The sequence below is a fragment of the Chelmon rostratus genome, chromosome 12 (assembly GCF_017976325.1).
Source record: "Chelmon rostratus isolate fCheRos1 chromosome 12, fCheRos1.pri, whole genome shotgun sequence".
NCBI classification, from domain to species: domain Eukaryota; kingdom Metazoa; phylum Chordata; class Actinopteri; order Chaetodontiformes; family Chaetodontidae; genus Chelmon; species Chelmon rostratus.
Window position 1 is genome coordinate 25162068 of NC_055669.1, and position 22926 is coordinate 25184993.

General features: G+C 43.0%; 1 protein-coding gene across 2 annotated transcripts in view; it reads right to left on the bottom strand.

The window, feature by feature from the left end:
- The window catches only part of myo10 (myosin X), a 120340-nt gene that overhangs the window by 76873 nt on the left and 20541 nt on the right, over positions 1-22926 (bottom strand). For both annotated transcript variants that reach the window (XM_041948486.1, XM_041948485.1), the window contains exon 2: positions 8210-8308. In XM_041948486.1, the coding sequence (XP_041804420.1) occupies positions 8210-8308 (99 nt within the window). The remainder of the gene's footprint in view (positions 1-8209; positions 8309-22926) is intronic.

The window sequence follows — 22926 nt, forward strand, 5'->3', positions numbered from 1 at the left end:
TTTCAAAATATAAGAATATTGAAGAAAACCACTTTAACATTCAAAGAAGCTATTCTTTCAATCTGCTTTCTAGAGTCACTGAGTAACATCAGCTCAGCGCTTTCTGCAGAGATTCCTCCATTCATGACTGTTTAGACCACAGGACAGTCCAGTCGTGAAAAGGAAGAGCCAGAGAGGTTAATTAAGAGAAGGCCTCGAATTATCATCGCTCGGCAGGAGGTCTGCGGCCTGCAGGAGGATGCACAGAGCTCACTGAGGGGGGTCTGCTCGAAATAATGATCCGTCACTGCAGCATCACAGAGGATCAACAGAAGACCAGATCAAACTTCAAGTCATCAACTGTTTGCCTGAAGCGACACTGAAGACGTCCTCATTGTCGGAGTCTGTTTAGGTCGCGTTGATGGTCTCTGTTACTGACATTCTGTGATTCTTCAGCGAGGTTTTATACCGTCAGACTTCTACCACGTCTCAAACGTCTCATCATGACGCCTTGTCACAAGCGTATCTCAACATCTGAGGTTCTCAGCTTCAACTACGGGGATGTTCGCTTTTCAAATGGCTTCAAAATCTATTCAGAAACATAAATTCAGTTGCAGCAATATGCTTTTATTTTTGTTTTATTTTAATCTTGTTAAGCTTGCAGCCACGTGGGAGGCTGGGAAAATGTTTGCAACCTACAAATCTCCTCATCTTCTTTCAGCGGGATAATCAGCTGTTATTTCAGTGAGGCACTTACGGCACTTCTCTACAAGCAGCTTTACTGTCACTTCTGTTTAATCACATGAAGACGTTATTCTTGAAAAACGCTGCAGGCACTTGCTCTGATATCCACCTACCCATGATCAGCTGGAGAGTTAATCATTTGAGATGAACTCTGGATTCAACTTCCTAAATGTCCTCCACTGAGACCTTCAGGAGATAAAGCCAAAATATGAAGGAAACCATGTGAACTTCTCGCCCACTACTTGACTAATTATTACAAATTCATGTTGTGGTTCAGCTCCAGGAGGACTTTAATCAAGACGTCAGTTTGAGATGTTTGGCTCTGAGCAGCACTAAAGTTTTTAATATTTAAAATGTGACCAACTTCAAAACGTTATGTCTTCAAATCCATTAATACTGTGAACAAATGAAGACACACACGCACACGCACGCACGCACACACACACACACACGCACGCACGCACGCACGCACACACACACGCACACACACACACACACACACACACACACAAACACACACACACAGGACTCGGGGCTGTCTGTGGCTGGGCGTTGACCTGCAGTGACAGAGCGACTTGGGGAGACTCTTCCTGAAGAAGGCCGGTCTCTGTCGGAGGAGGCAATCACATCTGACCCCACACACACACACACACAACACACACACACACACACACACACAACACACAACACACACACACAACACACATTAACACCCAAAAACTCCCCCAACATCCTGCCAGGCCTCATCTGTCACATTCCAGCCTCGGTGACGCGTCAGGGGAAACTGAACGTCACAGAAACGTCTTTCAGATGGATGAAATGTGATCGAGTCCTGTCAGCGGTGACTTATTAACGCTGCGTTCACAACCTGCATGTTCTGAAGGGTTTATTGCTCCGGGGGTCAGCCCAGGTGGTAAAAAGACAAAAATACCAGAGACACCTGAAACTGAGCTAAACCAAACTGAAAAGAAAGTTAATCAAACATTAGAGTTTTATTAACAAATATACTTTGTTATAGACCTGGATGGCTCGAACTGCTTTAAGAAATGAGATGCACTGTTTTAAAGACTCTTTACATTCGCTGACAGGTACACAGGTACAGCTACAGAGGTAACTGACTTGTTGGACCAGTTCAGGGTAAACACTGTTTACAGTCAACAGCCAGAGTGGGAGTCCTGGAGAGGAAGGTGAGCTACTGCGAACACAGCTTCAGCTCTCTGATCACATCAGATATTCCTGTTGTACTTGTACACTAAAAAAAAAAAAGCTCTAAATTGATTCTCTAATTGAATAATTAATGACAAGGAACTTCATTCATCTTTTTCTTCCGGCAACTAAAGCATGATTAAATGTTTCAGAGCTCGCCAAGGTTAAAGGAATAGTTCAACATTTTGGGAAACTAAAAAGCTAGATAAAAAGACTGACAGACCAACCGTTAAGCAACCGTTAGCAGAGGTTACCTTAGCTTAGCATAAATACTGGAAACTGGGAAAAAGCTGGGTGCAGTGACTTGTTAACTTGGCAATGAATGAATAAATGAGCAAATTTCTGAAACTGTCAAACTATTCCTTCAAAAATTCACCACTTGAAACACAACACAGGACAAAGTGACTTTTTCATGAATCTAAAAACAGGAAGTAAGACGAGTACGGACTCTGTGAACCAAACTGGGAAAACTCTCTCCTTATGGACCAGGTTTTGAGCAGATCCCTTCATTGGATCTGGGGAAAAACAGAATTGCGCTGTGCGTGTCTCCCTCTCTCTTTTTGTCATGGACAGTATTCATAGAATTACAGTCCCCGTCCCAGCAGGCATCAGTAGAGGACAGGCTGTCCTTTGGCTTTGGCCTAATTAGGTTTCTAATTGGTCCAGTTGTCTTTGTGGCGATGAGGAGGGTCCACGCCTCGAAAACAAAGCCGTGGGGCCCGGCGCTAAGCCTAGCGACAGATGCTAACAGGAGTAAATCTCTGCGAACCAAAGCCATTAGACAGCATCACTAAAGACAAAGAGGAGGTGGGGGAGTCCTTGCTGTACCCTCGGATCAACAGGCTCTGTTCCTGGATCAGTCAGGATAAACTCTGCTGTTCTTACTTATGTGGATCAGGAAAGTGAATTCACATTCATGTTCGGGCAATTAGAAGATTGTTAACCAGCGAAACGTGCAGAGAGTGACCGAAGAAGCTAATATGGATTTTTGTGCTTCAGCACTGTGGCAGGTCATCGCTCATATTTCCTGATACTGACATATGAACTCACAGGTCAATCTGAGTGTATCAGCTAGACGCATCCACGTTCTTAACTCCAACTCAGCAGGTTGATCTTTGCAACGCTGTATTTCCTGTATGTTGAATATTGAGATTTCGTGATTCTATTTTGTCTTGCACGTGTAGCTGATGGCCAAAGTACTTTGACTGTCAGCATTTTGGATTTATTGCTATCTAATTACTCTAGAGAGGCTCAGGAAGTATTTGGCCCCATCTTTCACAAAGATGCACATATTTTCTAACATCTTTCATGTTTTGTAGTGACGATTCAACCAGGACAGTTTCATGTCCGTTAACTGTCAGTCCCCTCACGTTGCCTATGAGAACAAAACCTCAGACTTCAAGGGTGTCGTATGATGTACAGACTGTCCTCTGGGATGAACTTTTAATTTTGGACTAAATGCATTTCATTAAAAAGTCTGAAGCATCTTCAGATTTTAAGACTTGTAGCCTCAGAAACACCTGTAGGCCTTTAGGTGGAGAATCAAAAGTTCAATAACATTTGATAACAACTCAAATGACAAAGCAGAAGGAATGAAACTCTTCATTTTGTGTCTTTAGGAGGGAAAGATGATCCCTCTCACCCCCTCACTCTTTCTGTCGGCGAGCTGAACAGGTAACCCTCCGCCTGCCTCAAGCTTCACCACCCGACACATCGTCATCATCAGCATCAAAAGCAGCAGCTGCTCTTTGAATCACCATTCATCTCCTGCTGCATTGTCCTGCAGTCAGCTCAGGAGGAGGAGGATGTCTGCGCCGTCAACAACACTGAAACTCGAGCAAGACGAGAGGAACCCTGCGACCTCCGACGACACATAGACTCACACATAAAAACACACATTGTCAACCTACAGCCGCATTAACCACTCTAGACCACTTAAAGCTGCGAAGCACACAACACCTCACAACAGTCAATCGTTTAGGGGACTAACAACTACCAGAAAGAAATTGAAGCATCATTAAAATTATCCTTTTGGGAACAAAAATCATCAGATTCATCAGATTTCAAGGATTCGTGACTAGATTACACTCTCACACAGAGCAGTGTTGAGATACTGTCAGTGATACTCAACACTTCCTGCAATGATGTTTCACATTAAAAGCATGTCATGGAAGAAGAGGAATTTGGCCCTTGGAGCTGCCAAGAGGCTAAAAATGTAAAACATCTGGAGGAAGTGCTGAGTTTCATTTACAGTAGCTTAACAAAAAATAAAAATAGCAAAGCAGAACCAGAGAGAGTGAGAAGCATTGAGTTTGTACATACAGCATATAGTCTCTCATGAATCTAAATAAAGGCCTGATTGTCTCCCCGAGGAAAATTAAGGCCCACTATTTTAGAACTGGTGCTATGTGACACATTTAAAAACTTGACATCATCTTGATATGGCTTTATTTGCATTTTAGTCCAAAGTAGAAAAGTTCTTTCTAAGAGGAATGTGCTCAGTCAATTTTATTCAATCTTCTAAAGGGTCAAAAATCTTGGAATCTGGAGAAATTTTGGGCCAGATGGAGGCGCTTAAGGAAAGATTGGAGGGCCAGCAAACTTATTAGGATTCATCCTGTGAAGCAGAAATATTAACACTTGTTAATGTCATGGCAGCCTGGCAAGTAGAGAAATCTAATTCTGAAATAAAAAGTCGATCAGGTGGATGAAAGATCTTCGCTGCTCCAGGAGTGAAAATACAGCAAACATCCTGTTTTAATAAACCGGAATATCCTCTCACTTCAACATCATAAAGCAACACACTCACACACACATACAGCACAATGCAAACTATTTCCAATGTCAATATAAACCACACACACACACACACACACACACACACAGAAGTGGGCAGGGTTTATAGCGGTGTGCTTATCTGATTGGCCAGCACTGGCTTTCCTCACAAAAACCAACATCTGCTCCTAAGATGAACAGGTGACGTCCATCTCCAGTTACACACAACAGACGGCTAGCAGACACACACACACACACACACACACACACACACACAAACAAAGAAACACACTTATGCATCAGTCTTTACAATCCTCACACAATCCTCACAAACACACAACATGACAGACAGACACAAAAGAAACACACACGCGCGCACACACACACACACATGTCCACACCAACCAATAACCACACACCTACATCATGAGTTCATGATTCTCCTAAAACGAGCAGCTGGAGGTGACGGTCTTGCACACACTGCGTACTGTACACTGTATGACCTGCTTCAGGGATTGAACCTGTGACTTTTCTGTTACAGGATGGTCCTGTAAGGCTGCTCCGTCCATCTGACACTCATCTCAGTGTAGTTTGCTGCTTGGAGTTGACGTCAAAATGAGTTTCAGCAGCTAATGCTAATACTTTCAAAGCTCTTAAACAGATTGAGTGTGAGAGTCTCGTGCTGCCTTTGTTTCCCAATTCTGAGCTGAACAAATTAAAAGCTCCCAGTCTGCCTGAGCACATGATCGCTAATGCTGTCAGAGTTATTTACAGCCGACGAGCGAGTCGACATTGACAGGAGACTAAAAAAACGAGGACAGACTGAGGACTTAAATTGACGGAGGAGGGAAGAAAACGAAAAGAGAAAAAAATGAACAAGAACAGACAAAAAATAAGAAAAAAAAGACGGTGTAAACAAAGACAGAAGAGACGAGGGAACTGAAGAAAGGAAAAGACAAAAAGCTAACAAAGAAGAGAACACCAAGAGACACCAAGAGACAAAGCAAACAAAGGTGAGGCACAAAAAACAAACAAGAAGAGACCAACTGAAAGAGGAGGACGAGCAGAAAAGGATTAAAAGGTAGACACAAACAGAAGAGGACAACTTAATGATTAGACACAAAAACAAGAGGAGTAAGGTATTAAAAAAGAGACAAGAGGAAAAACAACAGACAGAGGACGAGGAGACAAAAGACTAAACGGGAAAGAAGATGAAAAATATTTAACAAAGTGAGACAAAAAAGACAAGAGGAGAAAGTGAGAAATGAAAAAACAGGATGAGAGAAGACAACAACACAGCCATGTTTTCAGCTAAATGCTAACAGGCTAACAATGACATCGCTAGCATCCTGATGTTTAGCCGTTAAAGTTTATCCTCCATCTGGGTTTAGCTTGCTCGTTAGCACTGAACACATAGCACAGCTGAGGCTGATGGGATTTTCATTAGCTTTGCAGGTATTTGGTAATAAATCCAAGTTTTGGACAAATTTGTTATAATTCATCCTGAGGGGAACATAAACTTCTGAAGCACATGACTAACAATCCATCCAATAACTGTCAAGACATTTGTAAAGCAAAAATGGCACCTCATGGTCGTGCTAGAGGTAGTCCGACATTGACAGCCCTACAGTGACACCACTAGTGTGGTTAAAACATCAGCTGAAGCATTACAACAGCTCTACAACACCAACCCCCAGCATCCTCTGGCCGAGGCCGTAAACCGCGGCGTGGAGGGTCATTAGCTTCAGTGACCAGCAGCTCGAACAGAGTCCGAGTGAGTAGCAGCCAGGAGATAAGAATGCCTTAATCTGCCAGTAAATCTTCAGGACAATACGCTGGCTCAACATGACCCTAAATCCCTCAGCGCTCACATTTAGCGGCCGTCTTCTGAGAGTGACCCTCTGCTGCCCAGCGGCTACACAGGAAGTCTTTGTTAAAGCTGTCAGCACGGCAGGCTGGTGGAGAGCAAATCCACCTAAACAGTTCACACGGCTCCTGGTTTGTTGGCCTGAATTCAAGGCTCTGGTTAATGTAGTTAGTTAGTTTAGACTTAGTAGTCTAAACTCATTTAAAATCAGGCTTGCAGATAATAAGCATTCTGAATTCTGCAAAGTCCCAAAAAAAGGAAAGTATCATACATAGAGTATAATGTCATCCGTAAAGAGCCTGCAGCACACTTTGTGGGTTTTCAGTGTGTTGAAGGAGTAAACCAGCTGATAGCAGAGCTGTGTTTTCTGCAGGGCAGATCAGATGTGTGTGCTCCATAGAAATCACACACAACTACAAGGTGTGTTAACACAGCTTGATGCAGGTCTCTCTTCCACGTGATCGCTTTAGTGTTTAGAGTCAAAGCAAAGCTTCAAAAGCAAAACATTTCCACTGCGTGAAGGCACACACTTCTTGTTGCACTCATAACACGTTACAGTCAATTCAAATCTGTGGAGTTTAACACCTTGCAGAGCAAAGATCACAGCTACCTACGACCAAATGTGTCACGGCAAATCCAGCCTCAAATCTGGTTGATGGGTCGACTCAGATTCAGTCCAAAAAACACAGATAAAACACACAGAAACCCTGTTCGCATGTCCTTCACCTCGTCTACATCTGCTGTTCTAACAGCTCACAGGCCGAGGAGGGAGCGCAGAACCATATGGGGTTTAGGGGATTTGTCGCATCTTGAGCTGATCCCAAATTATGAGTGGACCTCTTTAAGCCGTTGCTCTCATGGAGGTTTACGAAAAATCTGTCAATGTCAGAACAGTTATGGGAAAGACAGGAAGGTCAGCTGAGGAATAGACAAGTAGCTAATCAGAGGAACTCTAAACCTCAGAAAGGAAAACAAAGAACTGTAGAAGTGCCTTTAATACCTTCCTTTGTGGTACTTCAACACATCTGAAGCACTGCGAATATGACGAAGGTTAGACCGATAATGAAATAAGAAGTGATCACATGGTTTGGGACAAGACGAGACAACAGAAGTGCTGTTCTTTGTAATCGTTCTTTGTCATGTGACAGTTGTTTTTCTGCTTTAGTACGTTGCTAACTTTAAAAAAAATACCAAATGAAGTTAGGTTGCAGTCTTGGTTCCCTCACTTCATGTCTCTCATTTGTTCTTTTTAAACTAGTCAGGAGGTCACACGCTTGGTGTTTAAACAACAGTGATTAAAGAAATCCTTTCCCCGATGCTTATCTAAATTTACAGGCAGCAAAAGTGCCTTTTTGTAACCTAAATGACGACGTACACGTGTTGTTTCAGCCTGAAGCCTCATGTCTGACCATTGTTCAGAACCAGAAATCCCACTACAATGCCTCCTTCACCATCAGAAGCATGAACTTAATGGGAAACAGGAAGTAAGAGTGGGTCCAGGAACTAAAACCACAACTAAGATCCTGAGGTCAAAACACAGGAAAAGTTTATGAGGCTGGATAAACCATGTCTTCTGATGGGATTCAACCCTAGCTTTCAGAGAGAGGGTCACATGAAAAGAAGTTGAGAGGTTCTTACCTGGCCGTAGTCTGTGGCAAAGACAACAACACCTCCAGAGCATGAGGACACAGTGCTGGGAAGGTACTGCTCATCCTCCCGTAACCACACCCGGTCACCCTGCAGCAGGAGAACAAACAGCAACAATTAACTCCACTCAAACCATTCAAATACTTCAAACCGGGGTTAAAAACATCGCCAGTGAATCAAAGATGGCAGAGATCACCACACCAGACCGAAAGTCTGGCAGAGATCTGATGAGATCCACCACTGATATGTGAAAATGTATGTTCTGAAGGAAGGTCCTAAACCAAAGCAAGGATGTGTTTGTGTAGATAGAAATCACTGAGAAAACTCCTTGACAGCCTGTTGAGATCACGGACAGATGATTTATGTTCATGATATTTTCTGATCTCATGAAAATGGGATTTTGAGGTCACATAATGTCTGTGTCACAGGAAGCTGTATTAGCTCCCATCTGTTGTTACCATGGCATCGTCATGGCACTGACCTTTCTCTGACCAATAGCAGGGTCTCAGCTGGCCTGAAAGCATGGAAAACTCTGCAGCGTTGGGTTTCAGAAAGCTGTACCTGCAGCCAGGCTGCAGTCACCCAGGAGGCCAGTAAAGCAGCATGTTTATTGATGCTTTTTAGTGACCGACAGCAGAGTCAGAAGAGACGTTAATACCTGTTGACCTGTTCAGTTTACTGCTCCTGGTTGCTACAGTGCTTCCCCTCAGCCGACAGCTGGATATTTAATCACTGGAGTTTCTCCGCTCTGCTGTGTTTGTGGCGAATTAGCAGAGAATTTGAGGAATTTAGAGAGAAAGTCTGAGTCTTAGCTGTATGTTTGGAGGTTTTTGTCTTGGTCTATTCATACTTTTGGCTTTGGATGTGACCACAGTACCAAAATAGTGGGTACAAGTTTTTTTTCTAGCAACATGTATCATGATACAGAACAGGAACAATTTTGCCATGCTTTTTTATGATTATTAAGGATCAGATGTATCCAGTGGAACCTGACCAATCACAAGGAAAGTTTAGACTCGTATCACCAAACTCTGCAAAGCTCCTCTTGTTGAAATACGACCGAGCTGAAGAACCGAGGGGCCCTCGAAGTGGATTCCCTCTTAATCGCATAGCCACATGTGCCGCTGTTCATTAGCGTGACGAGCTAATGCTAATGGGAAAAACAAACGCTGCACTTTTGTGAGATGCCCCTCCTCTTTCTGAACCAGACATATGAGTGACCTTTGACCCACAAGCCCTCATTCTGACAGAGTCGTCCTGGTGTGGCGGAGAGGGGCACCTGGCTGGGAAAAAGGATGAATGGATGGAGAGTATCTCTCTCACGCACGCACGCACGCACGCACACAGGGTAAAGCTCAGGTCTGCAGTGTCAGCAGTGGATCAGAGGGAAGCTGTGTGTTGTTGTAAGCCCTCCGCCGTCCTCTCTGAAGAGGGAAAAGGTCCGGGGATGTCCTGGGGACAGATAAATCTGATGCTCAGAGGAAACTCAGAAACGAACTGACTCTTCTTTCTCTACTTTGCTGATATCCAAATCATAAAGGAAAACTTGATCTTGCAGAGGCACAGAACTGATCTGTGATCATCTGTGAGATTCTTGTTCTTCTGGGGCTTTTAAAATATTTTGTCTGGTGGTTTCTGCACTTCCTGCAGACTTTTTGGGGCCTTTTTATTGACAGAGATGTTGGAGACAGATGGGATGACACACAGGAATGCTCTCCAGGTGAAATCAAACCAATTATGCAACACATACGTTTTAAGCACTAGACTATCAAGATGCTCCACTTCAAAACCTGGACGGCATCATTGCTTATGTTTAACATGCTATGTGGACACAGTTAAGCATTTTGAAGGCCTTTTCTTTGTCACTTTAGCTACGATGGCTATAGCTACAAATGCTCCCTTCACATTTTGGCTCTAATGAACTGCATATCCGCTTCATCACTGTTGTGTTTTAACAAACACAGAAAGAGTAAGAACACTGAAAGAAGTGTCAGACCAAAGTCACTTTATCGAATGATAAATCTAGTGCTGTAGAGGGTTCCTCCGGTTTGCTTGTTAGAAACTACAGCACATGGCCGTTTTAGGATTATTAAAACATTTATCCGTATATTTGTGAGCAGTTTTTAAAGGTTTCTGACTTCAGTAGGAACCAGTGGGCCACAGGACAGAGTAGATACATCCAAAGGGCTTGAGAGATGAATTAATATGATGAACACATTGTTGGTTCAAGTCATTTCTTGGGAATTTTTGATGATGTGAAAAATATGGAATAATTTTACTAGTAAAACAGACATAACACAACACACACACAGAGCCTTCATTGTGATGTTGACAGCGGCTGCTGTCTGGCTCTTTGATGCTACAAAAAGGAACCAAACAAAGGAAGATGTTCCATTGTATCGCGCACAAAGAGAAGGCGTGTGCTGTTTACCAGCCAAGACCATATGGACATTCCCGATGTGCAGCACCAGAGGAATCTGACGCTCGGATCACGTTTTGGTGAAGAAAGAAAGACAGGGGTCTCCCTCCTCCCACCAGCACACTTTTCAAGGCTCTTTTACCACCAAAGACCCCCCAACACTCACACATACACACACATCCATGTTCTTTGTAGGCAGCGTGTGCCGCCCGCCCTCTCTCTGCTGAGGCTACAGAAAGAGGCATCTGACAGTGGCACACTATCTTATTGTGCTGTCCCTCCCTCCACCCTTATTCCACTCCTTTTCCCCCTTCTCCCTCTCCTCTTCACACACTCTGACCTACAGAGCTACTAGCCCATATCTAAACTAGGGCTCTGAGCCAGAAGCCTCTGCTTCACCTCCTCTCCTTCATTCATCACCACTGATTGCCTGAAATTTGAACATCAAAGAGCCTGTTTGAGGACCAAAGGTTTATATCTCTGTTAATGGATAAAGAACACACTTCTGTACAACAGCTAAACATACAGAAAAGCTAACAAATGATGACATGATTTCTTTGAGAAAAGTTAAATTCGACTGGGATCATCAGGGCTTTGTGTAAGGGTGAGTTATAGCTATTTAAAGTCATAATGTTGCTGCAGCACCATCGATAAGTGAAATTACGTCACATGTGGATCTAAATTTGGTCGCGATCGCACAATGTGTTCAAGAATTAATGGTAGTTTGTGTCAGTTCTGTATCGCTGATCCTGCCTTGGGAAAAGGTTTTCAGACGTCTTATTGAATCCGAGCAGCACTCCATTTGAAGCAGTCCGAGGCTGTGAAGATTCCTGCTGAAAACCGTCTCACTTCCTGGTTTATTTATGTCCTTCAGTCCAATATCCCTGCAGCTGGGCTTCAAACCATCTGATGGCATGAATGTTTGAGATTCCCCAATCCTCCTTGGTGTTCACTGTGCCAAAAAGGCTCTACAAATAAATACCATGATATTCTAGAAATTGCATGAACCACCAGGAATCACACTGAACAGCTTTCATGGACCCAAAACGTCACAAAACCCCTTCAGCACAAACCCCCTTCAACACAAAACCAACAACTTTTAAATACTGTTGGAAAACAACTGCTGTTATGTGGATTTTCCACAAAAGCAGAGACATGAAAGGAAGCCGGGCCTCAGCCGAGCTAATGTCAACACGTGAGTCGGGGAGCGCACAAGAGTCTGGACTGGGACTGGGAGCTGTGGATCAAGGCCCAGCTGTTGCACCAGTAAGACCTCTGAGCCTCTCATTCCAGTTAAACCTGAGCAAACTATCTCGGAGGGCAGGGTCAGAGGTATCAGAGTGTGACTTATATCAACAGATCACATAATTAATGTGGGAAAGAAACTGTTGGGGAATTACAATTAAGCATCTCGCTGGAAAAAAAAAAACAACTTCTCCTGAAATCTAGCCCCATCTTACATGTTTCAGAAGAAAAACAGACAACATTTGGATTTAGTGATGACATGTCTTGATGTTTTGGTTTTGATGTTATGTCAGCAATCATTTCCTGAGGGCAGACGTCATATTCTAGGAAATATTTTGGGGAGAGTTGTTGAGGACAGCCTGCACCAACACTGAACCCCTGCATAAATTACATTAAAAAAAAAAAAGAAGCTGCTCCAGAGCAGCTCTCTGCATCTTTTGGTGAAGTTAAGCTGTAGAAAGCTTTTTAAGCAGTTTTATGAGATTTTCATTTGTCATACTTGTTCAAACTTCTTTCTCTGGGTGGTTTGAACCTGCAGCCTCATGCAGTTTACTGTCTATAAAACGTGGTCAGGTTGGAGTTCTGCCTATCTACCACTTTATAACATCCTAGGTCATCAAGTCAGCCACATGTGTCAACTGTCCAGAGACGCTTCTTCCTGGCTTTTATCTCGGTCCTGACACCTCCTCTCCAGAAACCTAAACACAAACTCAAACCTCCTGCCCTGAGAGCACTGGGAGTAAAACCCAGGCAGTGACCCTTCTCCTGCGTGTATTTTCCCTCCGTAACCTCGACATGTGTGGCTAATGCTCTCTCTGCGGGGCGCGGGGGTGGGGGGCGGCTGGTAAAACGAGGATCTGTGGTGTTTGGAGCGTTCGTACGCCATCGGGGTCGGGAATGAGCAGCTGCCTCGTTTGAGAGATTCCACTTCCTCTCCTGTAACAAACAGAGTCCTGTGTTCGACCACAGCCATCCGCTCTGTCACGGCCATCAATGGGAAAGCCTGTGGAGCCATCTTTTTTTTTTGTGAGCATTAAAAATGTGACTCAACACAACTGCTTGTATGTTCTCTGAGCGATGATGCATTGCTGCAGTCTGTATTTATTGGTCTGACGTGGAAGTGCTGCTCGTGAGGACAGCAGAGCAGCCTTTACAGAGGGACCATGCAGAATATTTGGAGTGATCCAGGGATTAACGAGCTGTTTTCTACTGAGTGTGTGAACGCCACGATGCCACTGCTGAACTTTAACCTCGTCCACAGCAGCCGTGCAGAGAAAGCAGCACATCAGCAACAGCTGCAGTCCTGCCTCAGTGTTTGCACCAGATCTGTTCAGCCACAGTCCTGCTCTGGACTGAGAAGCTCTAAACAGAGCTCAGAATAGACTTAAGTCATAAAAATGACACACTAAGTCAATGTTATGAGCATAAATAGCAAGTGTACAAAGAAAATGACAATATCAAGCAACTCAGCTTGATGGTCAAAGCTGAAACAATTGAAGAACCCAACATCTTTTCCTCACGTCTCCTCAATTTGTACCACCACAGTTGCTTTAATGTGCATACTGTGCATATATTGTTCAAATATCAGCAATGGCACCAGCTTTTTTTTAAATGGAAAAGGTAGAAGTCCCCCCCCCCCCCCTCCTGCAGAACAGCTGGCTTCCCTCTGTCAACTCAGTGGACCCGATTATTTGCTTCTTGTTTGTACAAGCCCCACATGCTCATCCCGCCGCCTCCCTCAAACATCAGGCTGACAAAAAAACGATGGTCATGTTAAAAAAAAGCGTCATGCAGCACTTTCAAAATCACCAGTTTCAAAGGTGAGACAGATCAGAAGCGGCGTGTCACGCACCACTTATCTGATGTTTGAAAGGGGCTTTTACACCTGTTTTTTGATCCTGACTGTTAGAGTGCAGGTGCGCGCGGTGTTTCTCTTCATTTCATGACCCACGGGTTCTTGAAACCTCTTCAAAAACCGTGATTTCAAAAGCATCCAGCTATCAAAGAGGAAGCCTTCATTGCTGAAAAACATTCTGCTCTGAGACGCGTCTACAGACGCTGATACTCATAAATATAATAATCACTATTATTACAGATGGTTTTCTAAATGCCAAGAATCAGGCTGCTCATTCCACCTTTACTTTGACCAGACGAGCAGACATTTGCAACAGATGGAGAGCAAACACAGACGGCGTCTTTGTGTCAGATGCTCTCAGTCCTGCAGGTCCTGATGCATTTCCATTGTTGGAGTCACACTAACAGTGCAGTGTGTCGCAGACGGCGGTATCGCTACCTTTTGTTTTGGTTTGCCTTTGGGAGATAAGAACAGGATGGCTGATTGGATCTATTAATCATTAACTTTTAAATGGAACTCCTGTATGCGTGAGGTTAAAGTGAGTAACGTCTAACGTTCTCCATTTGTGTATTTTGTATTTGTCTCGCTCTCATCCAGCCAACAGAGAACAACAAAACAGACAAATTAAATCTTACCGAAAGGTTTTTCATTTTAAAAGCACCTTTTTGTCAGACTGCTGAAGGTTTTCCTCTTCAACATAACTGAGGACAGATGAAGAGTGTGGAACTTTTTACCCAAAACTTTCACTGAGATTTAGCCCTTCACATTTTCCAGCTGTTTCCAGCAGGACAAATCTTACATTCAATTGTTCAAGAGCTTTTTCGCAAAACCTCAGCAGAAGAAGAAAAAAGTGAAAGCATTCAGCGTGCTCCCCTGTGATGACAGTGAGTGACAACACGATAGAAACCACGCACACACCAGAGTTTAGTGGGAAACGCAGCCAGGAGGAAGTCTACGAGTGCAAATTGACCTTGAACTTTTTCCAGCATGCGGCACAGACCAATCAACTCACAAAGCCTTTGTGGAGAACCAATCAACATGAGTTCAGCAGCACAGACTATTTGGATTTGAATGGCTGGACACACAAGAGTGAGAGCAGGGGATTGTGGGAACTAATTAGGTTGCTGTATTGACTTTTAGGAAGGCCTGGGAAAGCCTCACAATGACTCACTCACACACACAACAAAATAAACACACAATCACACATGATTAAACCTGAGTACACAATCACACACTATGACAGAAACACACACACACACATCAGTGTGAACCCATTTAACTGCAAATACAGATGCACACATTTCTCACTCACACCATGTGCATGCACAACTGCACACACACACAATATACATCAGTATACAGACATGAATAATACACATGCATATGTGATCACATGCAAACGAATTCAGAAACGTATGACAAACTCATAGAGCCGAACATTAACCACACACACAAACACCCTGACTTTATGTGAGAATAAAAGCAAACTCTTTATCTATAAATACGATACCTCCACTGGCTCACTGTTTCGAGGCTACACACACCATAACACACACGCCCTCTTCACTATCAACACAATGACTCGAGCAAACTGAACGAGACTGAATGAGATCTAACCTGTGCAGCATTTGCACACTTCCTTTCCAAAATGAAATCTACATGAAGAGATAACACGTCAGAGGATCACAGAAGGTGATCAGACTTCCTCCTCTGGGGATCATGAATGTCAGAGCAACATTTCGTGGCCATCAGCGTGACGGTATTAGTGTTCCTGCAGCCTAAAGTATGGCTACAAAATACCACCTCAGATTCCATCTTTAGTATTTAATGCTATCGTCTGTTCTCATTATGCTAATTGTTGACAAGTGTTTCTTTGAAGTGAAGCATGCTTTAATGTTCTTCCATCGATCTGTCTATAAAAGCAGCTCCTTTGTGCTTCTCCTTTAATCCACTTAGGACTGAAGTCCACATTCTCACACTGAGTTTGAAAACTATTTTTGAGCCTGACAGACATGTGCTGTTGCTTTAAAGGAACATAGTTTTGTTAGTAGCTTTAGGAGGGAGCACGCCTCAGTTAATGGCGTCCCAGACAGGAGCCGTATCTATAGAGTGCACACACATCATCTGTCATAATAACCGCTGCCTTCACTTCTGCTCCCCTTATTGAATTTCCAGACCTTAATACCCCTTAATTACATGTTACATACCGCTTACCCACCCAGCCCAGTGAGCAGAGCCACATATGATTCTACCCTAAACAGAGATGATCTGCTGAAGCCTGGAATTCATGATACATGACATGTAGTTTGGTCAGAGGGTAAAGAAGCTTTTTCCAAACTTTACTCTGAACTGTGAGTGGTAGGGGACGGTTTTTGTTAAAAATCCTGTGTGCCGCTGTGGTCGATCCTGGGTGTGCATAATCAGCACCTATCAAATACCAGCAGGGGATTAGATCATATATGTGTCAGTGTGTTGTCTGGAAAAAGTCTGGGTATATCAAGTCATTAACTTCGAAGCCTAAAGGCTCTCAGACATTTCAAGTATTTATTTTAAGTGTTAAGTGCCAGATGGATAGCATGATTGAAATGATTTTAGGTAAGTTATCAAAAAGGCAGAGTGATGCTTCACAACTGGATAATGATGTTAACACCTTTCCTGATATCAGCATATATCAACATATGGTAAATCTATGCAGGATCATTTTATAAATAAAGCTTAAAAACTGCCTGTTGACCCTGGAAAGAGAAGTTTCACTGAAACAAATTAGAAAACAAACATTAACTCAAGGTCCACTTATTACCCGATTCCAGACTGACCCGACGACGACTGAAAGGTAGTAACTGAACGTTAAGATTTTCTAGAATGAAACTGCACGTACAGTGAGGTGAATTCAAATAATGACCAATGAATGATCATTTATTACTGCACATTAACGTTCATAAAGAACTATTAACTACAAACTATTCATTTAAATCTGACAGGAACTTGCAGCCTCTTAAATGTAAATATAAGATTTTCTGCCTTTCTTTGTCATTCATGATAGCAAATGAAGAGTCTTTGGGTTTTGTGATGAGCATTTTTTACAATTTTTTAACATTTCATAGACGAAATGATTAATGAATTCTGAACATTTTTGAGTTGTTTCCTGAAAAGTCTGGCAGTGATAAACTTTGTTGTTAGGCTTTCCAGAAAGCAAACACTCCACAAACAAAGACTCCATGAACACAAAAACAGTGACAAAAGCCTTGCAGCAGCTACTTAAACACACCGAAACATTTTACTGTGATGGATTAAGGGACAAGTCTCTGCAAGTTAGTTTGAATGTAAGAAAGAAAATCTAAAAACATGTTACCTACTTCAGCAAATAGTCAGCAGTATATAAATATGTCAAAGATTTAGTTGGGATGTGCAAAGCTACTGGTGCTGGCTTCTCATCTGAGTTCCCATTAAGACAAAAACAAACTCCAGCATTCAAATTAATACAGTATGTTAGCATGAAGAAAGTGCTCCACAACATGAGCATGAAAATCACAAAGGGCATAATGACATAAAAAAAAGTTTTAACACACCAGAAGCCATTATCCCTCCTGTCTGTGTTCCTGAGTGTGGCAGCAGAGCAACAGAGCCCAATCACAGCCTAATCGCACCCACAGAAAAGCCAAATCCCAGCCTTTCTGACGGAGAAATGAATGTGAAACACGGCTGTTAGCTTGTATGGGGTTAAATGAAACCATGTGTGTGGCAGGACTTCTGCAGACGCATCCGGCCAACACAAGACTCCCTCTGAATATTCAGACATTTTTTCATAATCCAGAGAAAGGCAGTTTTCTCCCTCTTTAAACATGCTGTAGGTCTACTTTGGATCATTAATGATGCTGAAACCTCCTCTCAAGGAACCAGTATAACGTCAAGAGTCGGCGTCTAAGGATGTAATTTTGATTAGATTTCGGATGAAGGCTGCGACTCCCTGCAGAATATTATGAAACTGTAAAAGCCTTTGTCAGCATCTACAAGTGTTTATAAGGATGAAAAATAAGGACGTATTACACTGTGGGAGTAAGGAAGTTGGTGGTTGGTTTCTGGGGCAAATGATGATGATGATGATGATGAAGAAAGGAGGACTGTGTTTATCGTATTCAAAAACACGCCAACAAGCAGCTGTGAACACACACACACACATACACATACACATACACACACACACTATTGTGGATGATCTGTGACTAATTGCTATCACATGAACATGTAGAGTGGTGGCCATTAAACACACATGGACTCGCTCACAACAGCCAATCAGACACTTTGAGGAGTTGCTGACTGGGAATTCAATAATGCTGTTGATTAGTTTTTCATGGGCAGCAGTAATCTGACTACTGGCTTTATTCTAAGTCTGTCTGTATCTGGATGAAGCTATTTTAATTCTATAATTATTATTATAGAATTAATGTCTAGAGGACTGATGGAGAGCAGCAACAATCACCTGAAGATCAATATCAGCACAAGCAATCAGCTCGTGGTGACTGTGATGCTTCAGATATGGACGCTGCTGCAGAGAAGCTACAAACTGTAAAAAGTGGAGGCTTCACACACATGCTGAACCTGCAGCTCAGAAGATCCAAACAATCAGCTCAGTTTCATGGTGGACGTTCAAGATTAGAGTCACCAACTCAGCATCTGAGCAAATGTGAAACATGGTCACATTCTGCCTTCTGTTCCTGAGTTATGTTGCTGGATAATGGACAGAAACGTGTCTCCGCATCTACAACATCTAATCTAACCTGACACTTCTCACCTTTACAACACTCATGCTGAGTTTGGTCTATGTGTTAGAGTTCTCTCAGCAGAAATCCTTGAAGCAGCTCTGATTCTTTGAGAGATCCCTCAAAGACCTGCGTAAGGTCTAGTGTGACTAAACAGCTCATCCTGGCTAGACTGGAGTGGACAAAGAAGTCATGCATCTGGAGGACTTCAGAGACCAGAACCAAGAAGGGCAAACGCTGAAGCTGATTTGTCTGGACTACATTTACTCAGCTGCTGTGGGTCACCGCAGCAAGAAAGCTGACCCACTAGAGCAGGAAACATGAAATTATAATAATACATTACAGTGAAACCTAACGTCTCTTTCAAAACACAGAAAATATTTAGCTAATAGCTTCAGTTACTGCATTTACCACCGATTCCCTCCAAACAGAATCAGTGCCAACGGTCACACCAAAGCCAAAAACGAGACCAGAAATGAGCAACAGATGTCAGACCAGAGAGGAGAAGTGACAATAAAATCTGAAATCCAAATGAAAGCCCGCTTCATCAAAGATTTACACACAACTGTTACAACCTGCAGCTTTTTTAGTCATACTGAGATCACCATAAGGTATTTATTCTAGTTTTCCTCAAAGCGGCGTATTTTGAAAAACACGAATTGAGAAACTGCAGGAGACAACAGGAGGACCCTGAGCTGAGGTGAAGTTCACAGCAGAACAGACGGTGAGTGCACTCATTCATAAAGTCATGTGCATCAGATAAATGCATAAAATGCTTGGGTTGGAAACATAAAAAAAAGGGAAAAGGCTGAAAACTGTGATCTTAAAAATGTGAAATGAGCAAAAGGAAACCTGTTTTGTAAAACTCATTCAGGACTTCCAGCCTTTCCACTGACCACAGGTTCAGCTTTAACAAGCTTCCCTCTGCTCGCTTCTTGCTCCTGCGCCTTATTTTACCGCTGATGACTTCAGCATTAGCTCAGAGGCTCTGTGGTCAGAGTATATTTAGAGCGGGGACTCAGCTTAGAGATGGTCAACATTTAGAAATCGAGTGGTGTGTGAGCGGGGGTTCAGGCAGGGACAGTTTCCTCAGAGTAACCAGCCAGCACTGAACTGCTTCCAACACAAACGCTATCACCTTGTTTGAAGGGATGATTCAGATTTATCCTTTTTTCTATTTATTACATCTCTTCAGTGTTTAAATGTTGAGGATTATTATACAGCCACGCTAGCAGCTGTATAAGACTAGGCACAGCATTGCTTTTAATGAATGCTAATGCTAGTATGCTAACATAATGACTAGATCATTACTAGATGTGTTTATTATATTCACCATATTAGTTTAGCCGGTTAGCATTCTAACATTAGCTATTTAGCACTTAATACAAGGTACAGCTGATGCTGATGATGGCATTTGCAGGTATTTCATTAAAGCCAAAATAGTGGGTGGATTAAACTTATGAGCTGATGATGGCACTAGATGAAAAGTGTTTGGATCACCAGAGTTCTTATGTTAGAATTTATGCTGGAGGAAGTAGGTCATCTGAAGTGTTTGACCAAACGTCCGCTGCTGTCATTTTTCTGGACCGTCTCAAATTACCACAATGTAACAAAAGGCCAGCAAACACTTGTGAGGTTGGTAACGGTTCTTATTTCGGTCTGTTGTTTACTGTGTTTTCGGCTTCTGTTCTGCTGTCCATATCATAAACACACACCAACTGAGACTTGAGCCTGGCAAACTGGCACAAAATGTAAACTGTGTCTATGACCCTGCTTCCATAAAAGTGGGACTCAAACTGTGTTTACTGCCAACAGTTTCCTGAAGTGTTCCTGAGTCCAGGTATTAATCTCTTTATCCAATCATGTGTTGACAAAGTGTTGACCCTCACTCCATCCTCGCTGTGAACCACTGAGCCTTTCAATCATGATGCTATCACCTGTTACCAATCAACCTGTTTACCTGTGGAATGTTCCAAACAGGTGTTTTTGGAGCGTTCCACGTCTTTCCCAGTCTTTAGTTGCTACTGCCACAACTTGTTTGAAACGTGTTGCTGCATCAGATTCAGAATCAGCAGATATTTACAAAAACCAATGAAGCTGATGATGTCAAACATTAAATCTATTGTCTTTGTGCTGTTTTCAGGTCGGTATATGTTAGAAAGGATTAGCAAGTTATCACATTCTGTTTACACAGCATTCCACCTTCTTTGGAATGGGGGTTGACCCCATATGACCTTTCATTTCTGCCAAAAAGGACTGTATGTTGATTATTTCACTCTGACTGTTTATAGTAGTTTTTTATCTTTGCTTATTGTTTCCAGGCTGCTTCATTATCATGACTTTGAACATCGTTTCTGCTTGATTTGTCTGCTGCTTCTGTGCCAAACAGTGCTGCTGCACACTGTTTTTGGACTTCATAGCATATATTAGAAACTGCATCTGCCTGCTGTCCTTACCTACTGATTAATGTGGACAGACGGCCACATGGAGCACAAAGTCAATACTATACAGCAGTGAGGGAACTGGAGAGGAAAAATGAAAAAGATGCTCTTCCACAGTACAGCAACACATTTATGGCACAATGGGGACGCCATAGCCAAAGCTTTCAAATAAAACATAAGCTGACAACACAACACCTGGTAGGTTTTAATCATTAACAAAGCAATTATCAGGAGGGGTCAAAGATCTCATCACGCAGCACACTCTGGTGTCAGAGGAGAGTGGGCGGAAGCAGAGGTGTTGACTGGAGGCTCCAGAGGAAGCAGCTGCTCATCGGCTCATCGCTCCCCTGTTGTCAGTGATCAGGTTATCAGGAAACATCCAGCACAAAGAGACCTGATCAAGAGGTTTCCACCAGGTGATGAAGGCGATACTGACTCAAAAGGACGGTACTTTTCAAGAGATAGTGGATCGATTTAAGAGCGAGTTCACCCAAACTACAACCATGCATATTTTCCAAAACCCTGCACGCCTGAAACAAATGGCCGAACAACACTTTCCCACGCTGCATTCTCAAAACTTCAGAGACATCAAGTTTCGGGAGATGAAGCTCTCAGTATCCTCCTCAGCTGCTTTGTGGATAATTAAAAGGCATGTAGCTGTGGATCTGGAGAGCAGCTGTAGGGTGGATCCATGTGAGTTTGCAGCTGACTCGGGAAAGACTTGGAACCTCTTCTGGTTGGAAGACACTCAAACCGCCAGGGGGAAAACACAAGCAGACTGTTTCATGAGTTGTGAGAGAACGAGAAAAGGCCCAACAGTGGAAATCAGACAGAAAGCGCCGCTACAGAGGAGAGACGTCACTGAAGTGAGAAGAGATGCTGCACATCAGCAAATACACGAGCTCATCTGCTGATCTGCTTACACGCTAGCATGCTTGCTGCTCTCTAGAGAGCAGCATGTCGCAGTGGAAAGAAGAAAAAGAAAGGTTGGGAAAAGAAAAAAAACTGGAAATGCAGAATATTGCTCGCAAGTTATGAGAAGGAAAGAAATCTTTTCCCAGTGCAGATTCAGTTTGTCAGATTCACTAAGATTAACATTTGCATTGAAAATAGGTAGAAATATCGAAGGGGTTTGATTTGCCAGCTTTTTATATTTCACCTGAGCCTAGAAGACTTGTTGAGATGACAGTTTCTACATCAGAAGCTGACCAGAAGCTCGTGGAACATTACTCTGAGCGTCACAGCTGATCTCTGCAGTGTGAAGCGGCAGTTTTCTCTCAGCCAAACACCGTCATTATCACACCACTGGAAAGTTTACTTTCTCATCTCACTTCTGCAGGCGCACGCTGTCAAACAGGTCGTTTTGTACCACTGACACGAGGTCTGACAGTCACATCACGTGTCGACACCAAACGCACTGACATGTTCAGTTTAAGCTACAGTGAGGGAAGCACGAGGAATTTCACAGTGACTGAACATTTGGTATTTTGTATTGTATATTCTTCCTGTCTATATGACTGCCAGTTACACAAATCTGTCAGTAGCATATCATGTCAGTCGAAAACCTTCCAAAAAAGCAACGTTTCAGGAACAAGCTCCCAGACAGACTTTCACAATTTTAAAAATACAGTTTTAATAATGAAGAAATTTACCAACATACTGAACAACAAGTCCCTTTTCTCAGTAATCTAATTGCTCAACCATCGATAAACTTTTTCACGGCCTTCTATGTGTCTGAGCATGTCTGACTGACGACTATCTGGATGAATGTGCAGGATTTGGTAGTTTAACCTGACGACTCATCAGGGCGTGTGATGTCTCACCGTCAGAGCCTCGACCAGCGAACTCTGACCGTGACGTGACCAGAACCAGGGAATCCCCAGAGACTCTTCAGAGGAGCTCCATGTGACTGTGATGGGACTCCAAGCATGTCTGACATTTTTACCAACTTTGCAAGTGTTGTTAGAGGCATTGTGAGGGAAAACGTA